Source organism: Salmo salar, chromosome 09 (assembly GCF_965601325.2).
Source record: "Salmo salar chromosome 09, fSalSal1, whole genome shotgun sequence".
Lineage (NCBI taxonomy): Eukaryota > Metazoa > Chordata > Actinopteri > Salmoniformes > Salmonidae > Salmo > Salmo salar.
Window position 1 is genome coordinate 114,848,564 of NC_138299.1, and position 14,494 is coordinate 114,863,057.

At 41.6% G+C, this 14,494-nt stretch overlaps 1 protein-coding gene across 1 annotated transcript in view; it reads right to left on the bottom strand.

The window, feature by feature from the left end:
• Nucleotides 1-14,494, bottom strand: part of nyap2a (neuronal tyrosine-phosphorylated phosphoinositide-3-kinase adaptor 2a) — a 155,546-nt gene that overhangs the window by 129,271 nt on the left and 11,781 nt on the right. The window contains exon 2 of the mRNA XM_045724307.2: nt 8,269-8,501. Coding sequence (XP_045580263.2) covers nt 8,269-8,471 — 203 coding nt within the window. The 5' untranslated portion in view covers nt 8,472-8,501. The remainder of the gene's footprint in view (nt 1-8,268; nt 8,502-14,494) is intronic.

A 14,494-nucleotide genomic window follows, 5' to 3' on the forward strand; every position in this document is an offset into this window, starting at 1 on the left:
CGGACAGCTAAATGGAGGTAATTAGAGGAAAGTGCCAACCAGCCGTGGAGGCTAAATAAAAGGAGCACGATGGCACACTGTGGGAGACATCGTTGAGTGGTTAGGCGACGTCAACTATAAGGTCCGCCAACCGGGGCGGAGAAAACCCCTCCAGCTTTACCATGTGAATTTACTGAAGAAATGGCACGCACGCGAGGCGCTGTGCGTAACATGGACCCGGCCACAGCAGGGCCCGCCCTCGGTCAAAGTGGCAATGGGGGAAGATCTCAGCGGTGGAACATCCGCTTTTGTAATGACTTCCGGGGCCTGAACGAGGTCAGTAAGTTTGATGCCTACCCCATGCCCCGGGTGGACGAACTGATCGACCGCTTGGGGATGGCGAGATACGTCAGCACCTTGGACCTGATGAAGGGGTACTGGCAGGTGCCACTGGTAGCGGCCTCCCGGGAGAAGACTGCCTTCTCCACCCCGGGGGGGCTATACCACTACCGGGTTCTGCCTTTCGGGCTCCACGGGGAACCAGCGACATTTCAGCAACTCACGGACCGAGTCCTGCGGCCGTACAGTGAGTACGCAGCGGCTTATCTGGATGACATAATTGTGCACAGTGACAATTGGGAGTCAAATCTGTGTAAGTTACAGGCCGTGGTTGATGCGCTAAGGGATGCAGGTATGACCGCGAACCCCCACAAGTGCAAGCTGGGCTACGCCGAAGTGGAGTACCTGGATATCCACAATTTTTCTTTCCTATTGAACAAACTTCTTTCCGTATTAAATATTATAGTTTAATTACATTTTAGGGAACCTGAGGATTAAATAGAAACCTATTTTGACTTGTTTTAACAAAGTTTAGCGGTAGCTTTTTTGGATTCCTTTCTCTGCAGGTTGACCGTGTGGATTACTCAAATCGATGGCGCCAACTAAACTGACTTTTTTGGATATAAAGAAGGATTTTATCTAACAAAACGACCGTGCATGTTGTAGATGGGACCCTTTGGATTGCAAATCAGAGGAAGATTTGTGCTATTTGTGATTTTAGGAAGCCTGTGCTGTTTGAAAAATATTTTGATGTGGGGCGCGGACCTCAAACAATCGCATGGCATGCTTTCGATGTAAAGCCTATTGTAAATCGGACAATGCAGTTAGATGAACAAGACTTTAAGCTTTTAACCGATATAAGACACTTGTATGTACCGAAATGTTTAAACTGTTATCGCTAGGGGGCAGTATTTTCACGGCCGGATAAAAAACTTACCCGATTTAATCTGATTATTACTCCTGCCCAGAAACTAGAATATGCATATAATTATTAGCTTTGGATAGAAAACACTCCAAAGTTTCTAAAACTGTTTGAATGGTGTCTGTGGGTATAACAGAACTCATTTGGCAGGCCAAAACCTGAGAAGATTCCATGCAGGAAGTACCCTGTCTGACAATTTCTTGCCCTTCTTGATTATCTCTATCCAATACGGGGGATCTCTGCTGTTACGTGACACTTCCTACGGCTCCCATGGGCTCTCAGAAGGCGGCAAAAGGCTGAATCGTGGCTTTGCAGGCTCTGGCTGAAAAAAAGTAGCGCGTTTGGATAGTGGCTGGTCACAGTACTGTGAGACTCAGGCTCGTGCCGGAGTCGACCCCATGCTTTATTTTCTTTCGTCTTTTTACCTAAACACAGATTCCCAGTCGGAATATTATCGCTTTTTTACGAGAAAAATGGCATAAAAATTGATTTTAAACAGCGGTTGACATGCTTCGAAGTACGGAAATGGAATATTTAGAAATCTTTTGTCACGAAATGCGCCATGCTCGTGACCCTTATTTACACTTCGGATAGTGTCTTGAACGCACGAACAAAACGCCGCTATTTGGATATAACAATGGATTATTTTGAACCAAACCAACATTTGTTATTGAAGTAGCAGTCCTGGGAGTGCATTCTGACGAAGAACACCAAAGGTAATCAAACTTTTCTAATAGTAAATCGGAGTTTGGTCAGGGCTAAACTTGGTGGGTGTCTAAATAGCTAGCCGTGATGGCTGGGCTATCTACTCAGAATATTGCAAAATGTGCTTTCACCGAAAAGCTATTTTAAAATCGGACACCTCGATTGCACAAAGGACTTCTGTATCTATAATCCTTAAAACAATTGTTATGTTTTGTGTGAACGTTTATCGTGAGTAATTTAGTAAATTCACCGGAGGTTTGCGGGTTCTGAACGTCACATGCTAATGTAAAAAGCTGGATTTTTATTTAAATATGAACTTGATTGAACAAAACATGCATGTATTGTATAACATAATGTCCTCGGTGTGTCATCTGATGAAGATCATCAAAGGTTAGTGCTGCATTTAGCTGTGGTTTTGTTTTTTGTGACATTATATGCTAGCTTGAAAAATGGGTGTCTGATTATTTCTGGCTGGGTATTCTGCTGACATAATCTAATGTTTTGCTTTCGCTGTACAGCCTTTTTGAAATCGGACAGTGTGGTTAGATAAAGGAGAGTCTTGTCTTTAAAATGCTGTAAAATAGTCATATGTTTGAAAAATGGAAGTTTTTGTATTTTTGAGGAATTTGTCATTCGCGCCACGCCTATCATTGGATATTGGAGCAGGTGTTCCGCTAGCGGAACGTCTAGATGTAAGAGGTTTTAATATCCATAATTTTTATGATTATTTACATGAATTGTGAACCCTCCAATTTCACCGCTGCTGGGACACAAGTAATTTTTCCAACAATTGTTTACAGACAGATTATTTCACTTATAACTCACTGTATCACAATTCCTGAAGTTTACATACACTGTCTAAAGTGTCAGAAGTTTACATACACTAAGTTGACTGTGCCTTTAAACAGCTTGGAGAATTCCAGAAAATGATGTCATGGTTTTAGAAGCTTCTGATAGGCTAATTGACATAATTTTTGTCAATTGGAGGTCTACCTGTGGATGTATTTCAAGGTTAGCCTTCAAACTCAGTGGCTCTTTGCTTGACATCATGGAAATATCAAAAGAAATCAGCCAAGACCTCAGAAAAAAATTGTAGACCTCTACAGGTCTGGTTCATCCTTGGGAGCAATTTCCAAATGCCTGAAGGTACCATGTTCATCTGTACAAACAACAGTGCGCAAGTATAAACACCATGGGATCATGCAGACGTTATACCGCTCAGGAAGGAGACACATTCTGTCTCCTAGAGATGAACGTACTATGGTGCGAAAAGTGCAAATCAATCCCAGAACAACAGCAGAGGACCTTGTGTAGATGCTGGAGGAAACAGGTAAAAAAGTATATATATCCACAGTGAAACGAGTCCTATATTGACATAACCTGAAAGGCCGCTCAGCAAGGACGAAGCCACTGCTCCAAAACCGCCATCAAAAAGCCAGACTACGGTTTGCAACTGCACATTGGGACAAAGATCGTACTTTTTGGAGAAATGTCCTCTGGTCTGATGAAACAAAAATAAAACTGTTTGGCCATAATGACCAACATTATGTTTGGAGGAAAAAGGGGGAGGCTTTCAAGCCGTAGAACACCTTCCCAATAGTGAAGCATGGGGGTGGTAGCATCATGTTGTGGGGGTGCTAGAAGGCCAGCGATGCTGAATGCCTGAGCTGAACAGGAGGGGGAGCCAAAGCGAAGGCTGGATTGACAAATGTCACAAATTGAACACTCACAACATGAGCACATTAATTTCGTAGAAAATAACAATATTTGGAGAAGATTTTTTTTCAAATAACTGAAAGTGAGCAATTGTAATCTGAATAAAGGGAATAGGCCATTCTTGAACATGGGGTGAGACATTCGTACTAATTTGTAATTAAAGCCTGTTTGTTATTATGAATTATTTATTTCTGGTTTTGGATTGAGAGAAACCAAAAGCCCACCGTGCCTACTTTTCAAAAATCGTCAGTCCACATGTCAAGTGAATTTCCCTCATTGTATTTACCCAAGTTCTCTCTTAACTCCAGGATCACTGATAGTTTTTTGTTGTTGCCTGATCCAGGACTTCAGTGCCAGAGGAGAGATTCAGACTGAAAACACCTCCATTAATTGCCACAGTTTAGACTACCGATAGATCAGCGTTCTAACTCTTGTGATAGTGTGGTGCAATGACAAAATGCCACCATCTACCACTAACGGTCGCGGCATAAGCCCGTAGCTTTTAAAGGAAGAACTACTGTATCTCAGTAAAATCTTTGAAATTATTGCATGTTGCATTTATATATTTGTTTTGTGTATAAAATATTTATAAAATATTTTCATCTGGACACTTCCTAATTTTGATATTGCTACCATGCAAATATGCAAAGTAATAATTTCACTGTACTGTTTACACCTTCTGTATCCTGGGCATGTGAAAAATAAACTTAGATTTTATTTGACATAGTCAATATTTTCTTTACTGTAGGTTTCTACTTTCACCACTTTTAGTCTTGACATCTTCGGTTGTTTACTACACAACCTTAATTACTCTGTTTAGCACATGGCCTCACATGTGAATGCTTAACCTGTTGGGGATAGGGGGCAGTATTTGCACGGCCGGATAAAAAACGTACCCGATTTAATCTGGTTACTACTCTGGCCCAGTAACTAGAATATGCATATAATCATTGGCTTTGGATAGAAAACACCCTAAAGTTTCTAAAACTGTTTGAATGGTGTCTGTGAGTATAACAGAACTCATATGGCAGGCAAAAACCTGAGAAGATTTCATGCAGGAAGTGGCCTGTCTGACAAGGTGTTGTTGTTCTTGCCTCTGTTTATTGAAGAGTCAGGATCTTAGCTGTAACGTGACACTTCCTACGGCTCCAATAGGCTCTCAGAGCCCGGGAAAAAGCTGAATGATGTCGAGGCAGCCCCAGGCTGAAACACATAATCGCCTTTGCCAAGTGGCCGATCAGAGGACAAAGGAATTAGGCGCGTGCCCGAGTCGACCCAGTGATATATTTTCTTTCGGCTGTTTACCTAATTGCAGATTCCCCGTCGGAATATTATCGCTTTTTTACGAGAAAAATGGCATAAAAATTGATTTTAAACAGTAGTTGACATGCTTCGAAGTACGGTAATGAAATATTTAGAAATCTTTTGTCACGAAATGCGCCGTGCGCATGACCCTTATTTACCATTCGGATAGTGTCTAGAACGCACGAACAAAACGCCGCTGTTGGAACATAACTATGGATTATTTTGGACAAAACCAACATTTGTTATTGAAGTAGAAGTCCTGGGAGTGCATTCTGACGAAGAACAGGAAAGGTAATCAAACTTTTCTAATAGTAAATCTGATTTTGGTGAAGGCTAAACTTGGTGGTTGTCTAAATAGCTAGCCCTGTGATGCTGGGCTATCTACTGAGAATATTGCAAAATGTGCTTTCACCGAAAAGCTATTTTAAAATCGGACATATCGAGTGCATAGAGGAGTTCTGTATCTATAATTCTTAAAATAATTGTTATGCTTTTTGTGAACGTTTGGCAATTCGGGACAAAAAAATTCTAAATATTCCATTACCGTACTTCGAAGCATGTCAACCGCTGTTTAAAATACATTTTTATGCCATTTTTCTCGTAGAAAAGCGATAATATTCCGACCGGGAATCTCCTTTTCGGCAAACAGAGGAAAAAAAATCACAAAGACGGGGGCGGCCAGGTCACGCGCCTAAGCCCAGAGTACCTTGATCGGCCACTTGAGAAAGGCGATAATGTGTTTCAGCCTGGGGCTGGGATGACGACATTCAGGTTTTTCCCGGGCTCTGAGCGCCTATGGACGACGTAGGAAGTGTCACGTTAGAGCAGAGATCCTTAGTAAAAGATAGAGATGGCAAAGAAGTTCCAGAAATGGTCAGACAGGCCACTTCCTGTAAAGGAATCTCTCAGGTTTTGACCTGCCATTTGAGTTCTGTTATACTCACAGACACCATTCAAACAGTTTAAGAAACTTTAGGGTGTTTTCTATCCATATATAATAAGTATATGCATATTCTAGTTACTGGGTAGGATTAGTAACCAGATTAAATCGGGTACGTTTTTTATCCAGCCGTGAATATACTGCCCCCTAGCCATAAGAGGTTAACCTGTTGGGGCTAGGGGGCAGCATTTGCACGTCTGGATAAAAAAAATGTACCCGATTTAATCTGGTTACTAATCCTACCCAGTAACTAGAATATGCATATACTTATTATATATGGATAGAAAACACTCTAAAGTTTCTAAAACTGTTTGAATGGTGTCTGTGAGTATAACAGAACTCATTTGGCAGGCAAAACCCTGAGACATTTTCTGACAGGAAGTGTATACCTGATGTGTTGTATTGACTTTAAACCTATCCCATTGAAAAACACAGGGGCTTAGGAATATTTTGGCACTTCCTATTGCTTCCACTAGATGTCACCAGCCTTTACAAAGTGTTTTGAGTCTTCTGGAGGGAGATCTGACCGAACAAGAGCCATGGAACGATGATGTCCCATTAGACACCTGGCGCGCGAGTTCATGTTGGGTACCCTCGTTCCAATACGTTATAAAAGAGTATGCATTCGTCCACCTTGAATATTATTCATGTTCTGGTTAAAAAAGGCCCTAATGATTTATGCTATACAACGTTTGACATGTTTGAACGAACGGAAATATATTTTTTCCCCTCGTTCATGACGACAAGTCCGGCTGGCTTACATCATGTGCTAACGAGACGGAGATTTTTGGACATAAATGATGAGCTTTTTTGAACAAAACTACATTCGTTATGGACCTGTGATACCTGGAAGTGACATCTGATGAAGAGAATCAAAGGTAATGGATTATTTACATAGTATTTTCGATTTTAGATCTCCCCAACATGACGTCTAGTCTGTATCGCAACGCGTATTTTTCTGGGCGCAGTGCTCAGATTATTGCAAAGTGTGATTTCCCAGTAAGGTTATTTTTAAATCTGGCAAGTTGATTGCGTTCAAGAGATGTAAATCTATAATTCTTTAAATGACAATATAATATTTTAGCAATGTTTTCTAATTTTAATTATTTAATTTGTGACGCTGACTTGACTGCCGGTTATTGGAGGGAAACGATTTCCTCAACATCAATGCCATAGTAAAACGCTGTTTTTGGATATAAATATGAACTTGATAGAACTAAAAATGCATGCATTGTCTAACATAATGTCCTAGGAGTGTCATCTGATGGAGATTGTAAAAGGTTAGTGCATCATTTTAGCTGGTTTTATGGTTTTGGTGACCCTGTCTTTGACTTGACAAAACATTACACACAACTCTTGTAAATGTACTGTCCTAACATACTCTAAATTTATGCTTTCGCCGTAAAACCTTTTTGAAATCGTAAAACGTGGTTAGATTAAGGAGATGTTTATCTTTCAAATGGTGTAAAATAGTTGTATTTTTGAAAAATTTGAATTTTGACATTTATTTGGATTCAAATTTGCCGCTCTTGAAATGTACCTGCTGTTGATGGAGTGCACCACGGGTGGCACGCTAGCGTCCCACCTAGCCCCAAGAGGTTAAAGAGATGGGTTGGGCTTAGAATTAAGAGGATATGAACAATGCTGAATAGGTGGAGACAAAGAAGAGCTCTACAGTAGGTGTACCAAAACATTCAAGGGCCATTTTCTCAAAAGTGGTTCAAGTTTATCAACTTTCAAAGCAGAATCACTTTCCCATTGTTCCTCAACTGCAGTGTATGATATACCATTTTGTAGCTCTGAGTCTGTACAATTTCAAATGTTGCTACATAAGACTAAATTGAGCCGGGCGGTCACATTTGTTTAAAGTAACATACTACAAACCAGAAACATGGAGATAAGACATATATTGTGCACTTCTCACCAGCTGTTACTTCTGTCCCAAGACTGTGTTCCTTCCGTCCCGCCGGCAGGTACAAAAGTAACGTTAGGCTAATTCTCTTCTCGGTCTATTAAATTTAAACTAATTTACCCTAGAAATTAAATTACTAATGGTGGAGGACATATATCAGTTGTTTGTAATAAAATATGGTGTCTCTAGTTCTATCGATCTCTGAGCAATTTGGAAGACAAAAAAAGTGTGACTTTCGTCCCAGTTCTCCTCTACTGCATGGGTGTTGGTGTGTATTTCTCTGTATATGTGTGTGTGAAGTTATTGTCCTGTGAAGTTAAAATTAAGACATTCCCACAGTCTGTCATTGAAGTGCTGGGAATAGAACCCCCATCATTTCACACAGGTTTTTATAGATATGATGTGTCTTAGTTCGTATTTGTGTGCATGCGCAGGAGCTATTTGTCTTACCTCTTTATGGCTTCTTCCTGTCTTCTCTTCTTATCGTGTTTCTCCTGAAGGTAGGCCCAGTTGGTCTCTTTCCGGACGCGGTCGCTCTCACGGGCGATGTCAGAGGCATTCTGGATGACCAGTCCGTCATAGGCCCTGAGTCCACTGTCCTCCACATACTGGAAGAACCTGCTGAACGATGCTTCCTCCTCTTGAGAAGTCATTGTTTTTCACTGGCAGTGGAGCAGAAAGCACTGCAAGTAGAGGGATAGGGTAGAGACACAGACAGGGCTGAGTTACACGATAAGGGGGTCAAGTCAATAGTAATGACGTCTGATGTATACCGACGTTGACCAGGCAAATGACATGCAAAGTCCCACTGGGCACAAATATTTGTCAACGTAGTGTGACGTGGAATCAATGTGGAAAATACATTGGATTTGAATAAAGTCATCAACGTAAACTGTTGTTTTGAGGGTGACATTTCAACCATAGGATTATGTCATCATTGTAAACAATTTTCAACAGTCAAATCTTGTATATAATATGTTGAATTTGAACCATTGAAACAACATCAGATCGTCAACATTATACCCACTTTCAGGGGCAACACCTCCCACTGGAGAGCTTATCTACAGCTATTAAATTGGTATCAGGGTTAACCAGGGTTATAACCAAGCCTGACCTACTTAGCTTTTGTATTTGTCACTGACTACTACCAAAGTGCTATCGTGAGAACGATTATTGAGAGACCTCTTAATAACTAAATACACTGATCAAAAAAATTAAGGGAACACTTAAACAACACAATGTAACTCCAAGTCAATCACACTTCTGTGAAATCAAACTGTCCACTTAGGAAGCAACACTGATTGACAATACATTTCACATGCTGTTGTGCAAATGGAATAGACAACAGGTGGAAATTATAGGCAATTAGCAAGACACCCCCAATAAAGGAGTGGTTCTGCAGGTGGTGACCACAGACCACTTCTCAGTTCCTATGCTTCCTGGCTGATGTTTTGGTCACTTTTGCATGCTGGCGGTGCTTTCACGCTAGTGGTAGCATGAGACGGAGTCTACAACCCACACAAGTGGCTCAGGTAGTGCAGCTCATCCAGGATGGCACATCAATGCGAGCTGTGACAAGGTTTGCGGTGTCTGTCAGCGTAGTGTCCAGAGCATGGAGGCGCTACCAGGAGACAGGCCAGTACATCAGGAGACATGGAGGAGGCCATAGGAGGGCAACAACCCAGCAGCAGGACCGCTACCTCCGCCTTTGTGCAAGGAGGAGCAGGAGGAGCACTGCCAGAGCCCTGCAAAATGAACTCCAGCAGGCCACAAATGTGCATGTGTCTGCTCAAACGGTCAGAAACAGACTCCATGAGGGTGGTATGAGGGCCCGACGTCCACAGGTGAGGGTTGTGCTTACAGCCCAACACCGTGCAGGACGTTTGGCATTTGCCAGAGAACACCAAGATTGGCAAATTCGCCACTGGCGCCCTGTGCTCTTCACAGATGAAAGCAGGTTCACACTGAGCACATGTGACAGACGTGACAGAGTCCAGAGACGCCGTGGAGAACGTTCTGCTGCCTGCAACATCCCCCAGCATGACCGGTTTGACGGTGGGTCAGTCATGGTGTGGGGTGGCATTTCTTTGGGGGGCTGCAGAGCCCTCCATGTGCTCCATGTGCACAGCCCTCCAGGATCTCGATGAGATCCTCAGACCCCTTGTGAGACCATATGTTGGTGCGGTTGGCCCTGGCTTCCTCCGAATGCAAGACAATGCTAGTCCTCATGTGGCTGGAGTGTGTCAGCAGTTCCTGCAAGTGGAAGGCATTGATGCTATGGACTGGCCTGCCCGTTCCCCAGACCTGAATCCAATTGAGCACATCTGGGACATCATGTCTCGCTCCATCCACCAACGCCACGTTGCACCACAGACTGTCCAGGAGTTGGCGGATGCTTTAGTCCAGGTCTGGGAGGAGATCCCTCAGGAGACCATCCGCCACCTCATCAGGAGCATGCCCAGGCATTGTAGGGAGGTCATACAGGCACGTGGAGGCCACACACACTACTGAGCCTCATTTTGACTTGTTTTAAGGACATTACATCAAAGTTGGATCAGCCTGTAGTGTGGTTTTCCACTTTAATTTTGAGTGTGACTCCAAATCCAGACCTCCATGGGTTGATAAATTGGATTTCCATTGATTATTTTTGTGTGATTTTGTTGTCAGCACATTCAACTATGTAAATAAAAAAGTATTTAATAAGATTATTTCATTCATTCAGATCTAGGATATGTTATTTTAGTGTTTTTTTGAGCAGTGTATATTCAATGTTGCTATTGAAGTCATTCCAAAAGGTAGGTTTAACAGAGCAAATGAAATGTAACCATAATTTATAAGTCATATATCATCAATGATACTTTTTAGGCCTATAGCATTTGAAAAATTATCAATAACAACTGTTTCAATCTAACCCACGGTTCAACTACAAATAGACAATACGTATAAGCATAGGGTTTCAAGCTTTGGTTGATCTGAAATTGAATCTTCAAGTTAATCATTGAAATGTGGGATTCACATCTCCATCGCAACCAAAAATCTGAGTTCAAGAATATTACAAAATCCAATCAAACTTTATCGAAAGTGTATTTAAAATTTTAATTGATTTAGTACTATTCTTTCATTTAGATTGTTGGTTAAGATGGAGACGTGAATCCAGCATATTCATTTATAGACAAGACAATTTTTAAACCAGTGACTTAGATGAAACTATCCCAGCATTAGATATCCTTTAAATGTTAGTATTTGGTTGTGTTGTCAACCAGACACAATTCAATTTTTTTTGTAATACAGTAAATAGCGTAAAGTAAAGAGTATCTTACAAACTAATATAACAGTATTTATTCAACCTTTAAGTGAGAAGCACATCCATGGCCACATTTTTAGGTTAGCCTACTGTAACTATAAATGTCTTCGAAAGCATGCATGATCAAGATACTGTAGGTCTGCGGAGATCAGTGCGTTCGGAATGTATTCAGACCCTTAACTTTTTCCACATTTTGTTACGCTATAGCCTTATTTTAAAATGGACAAAAAAAAGTATTTCCTCATCAATATACACACACAATACCCGATAATGACAAAGCAAAACCTGTTTTTTTGCCATTTTTTAAAATCTATTAAAAATAAAAACAATTACATCAGTATTCAGACCCTTTACTCAGTACTTTGTTGAAGCACCTTTGGCAGCGATTACAGCTTCGACTCTTCTTGGGTATGACACTACAAGCTTGGCAAACCTGTATTTGTGAAGTTTCTCCCATTCTTCTCTGCAGATCCTCTCAAGCTCTGTCAGGTTGGATGGGGAGTTTTGCTGCACAGCTATTTTCAGGTCTCTCCAGAGATTCAATCAGGTTCAAGTGCAGGCTCTGGCTGGGCCTCTCAAGGACATTCAGTGACTTGTCCCGAAGCCACTCCTGCATTGTCTTGGCAATGTTCTTAGGGTTGTTGTCCTGTTGGAAGGTGAACCTTCGCCCCAGTCTGAGGTCCTGAGCGCTCTGGAGCAGGTTTTCATCAAGGATCTCTGTACTTTGCTGCGTTCATTTTTCCCTCGATCCTGACTAGTCTCCCAGTCTCTGCCACTGAAAAACATCCCCACAGCCCGATGCAGCCACCACCATGCTTCACCGTAGGGATGGTGCAAAGTTTCTTTCAGATGTGACGCTTGGCATTCAGGCCAAAGAGTTCAATCTTGCTTTCATCAGACCAGAGAATCGTTTCCTATGGTCTGAGAGTCCTTTAGGTGCCTTTTGGCAAACTCCAAGCAGGCTGTCATGTGCCTTTTAGTGAGGAATGGCTTCCGTCTGGCAACTCTACCATAAAGGCCTGATCGGTGGAGTACTGCAGAAATGGTTGTCCTTCTGGAAGGTTCTCCCATCTCTACAGTGGAACTTTGGAGCTCTGTCAGAGTGACCAGCGGGTTCTTTGTCAGCTCCCTGACAAAGGCCCTTCTCCCCCGATTGCTCAGTTTCACCGGGTGGCCAGCTCTAGGAAGAGTCTTGGTGGTTTCAAACTTCTTCCATTTAAGAATGATGGAGCCCACTGTGTTATTGGGAGCCTTCAATGTTGCAGACATTTTTTGGTACCCTTCCCCAGATCTTTACATCGACACAATTCTGTCTCGGAGCTCTAAGGACAATTCCTTCGACCTTATGGCTTAGTTTTTGCTCTGACATGCACTGTCAACTATGGGACCTTACATAGACAGGTGTGTGCCTTTCCAAATCATGTCCAATCAATTGAATTTACCACAGGTGGACTATAATCAAGATGTAAACATCTCAAGGATGATCAATGGAACAGCATGCACCAGAGCTCAACTTCGAGTCTCATTGCAAAGGGTCTAAATACTTATGTAAATAAGATACTTCTGTTTTTATGTGTAATGCATTTGCTAACATTTCTAAAAACCTGTTTTCGCTTTGTCATTATGGGATATTATGTGTAGATTGATGAGGAAAATATTTTATTTAACCTGTTTGGGCTAGGGGGCAGTATTGAGAATTTTGGAAAAAATATGTGCCCATTTTTAACTGCCTCCTACACCAACTCAGAAGCTAGAATATGCATATTATTGTTCAGGTTTGGATAGAAAACACCCTAAAGTTTCTAAAACTGTTTGAATGGTGTCTGTGAGTATAACAGAACTCCTATGGCAGGCAAAAACCTGACAAGGTTTCATGCAGGAAGTGGCCTGTCTGACAAGGAGTCGTGCGTCTTGCATCTGTTTATTGAAGAGTAAGGATCTTAGCTGTAACGTGACAATTCCCAGGGCTCCAATAGGCTCTCAGAACCCGGGAAAAACCTGAACGATGACGAGGCAGCCTCTGGCTGAAACAGATTATCGCCTTATCCAAGTGGCCGATCAGAGGACCATTGAATGAGGCGCGTGCACGATTCGCCCCCGTGGAGAAATTTCATTCGGCTGTTTAGCTTATTGCAGATTCCCGGTCGGAATATTATCGCTTTTCTACGAGATAAATGGCATAAAAATTGGTTTTAAACAGCGGTTGACATGCTTCGAAGTACGGTAATGGAATATTTAGACATTTTTTGTCACGCCATGCGCCATGCGCGCGACCGTTATTTACCATTCGTATAGTGTCTAGAACGCACGAACAAAACAGAGGATATTTGGATATAACGATGGATTATTTGGGACCAAACCTACATTTGTTATTGAAGTAGAAGTCCTGGGAGTGCATTCTGATGAAGAACAGGAAAGGTAAGAACATTTTTCTTATAGGAAATAGGATTTTGGTGAAGGCTAATCTTGCCGGCTGTCTAAATAGCTAGCCGTGATGGCTGGGCTATGTACTTAGAATATTGCAAAATGTGCTTCATCCGAAAAGCTATTTTAAAATCGGACATATCGAGTGCATAGAGGAGTAATGTATCTATAATTCTTAAAATAATTGTTATGCTTTTTGTGAACGTTTATCGTGAGTAATTTAGCAAACTGTTAGTAAATTCCCCGGAAGTTTGCGGGGGGTATGCTTTTTCTGAACGTCACATGCTAATGTAAAAAGCTGTTTTTTGATATAAATATGAACTTGATTGAACAGACATGCATGTATTGTATAACATAATGTCCTAGGTGTGTCATCTGATGAAGATCATAAAAGGTTAGTGCTGCATTTAGCTGTGGTTTGGGTTTTTGTGACATTATATGCTAGCTTGAAAAATGGGTGTCTGATTATTTCTGGCTGGGCACTCTCCTGACATAATCTAATGTTTTGCTTTCGTTGTAAAGCCTTTTTGAAATCGGACAGTGTGGTTAGATTAAGGAGAGTCTTGTCTTTAAAATGCTGTAAAATAGTCATATGTTTGAGAAATTGAAGTAATAGTATTTCAAACGATTCAAAAATCGCGCCACTGAATTCAGGTGGCTGTTACGTAGGTGGGACGAATTCGTCCCGCCTTGCCCATAGAGGTTAACCTGTTAGGGCTAGGGGGCAGCATTGACACGGCTGGATAAAAAACATACCCGATTTAATCTGGTTACCACTCCTACCCAGTAACTAGAATATGCATATACTTATTACATATGGATAGAAAACACACTAAATTTTCTAAAACTGTTTGAATGGTGCCTGTGAGTATAACAGAACTCAAATGGCAGGTCAAAACCTGAGAGATTCCTTTACAGGAAGTGGCCTGTCTGACCATTTGTTGAACT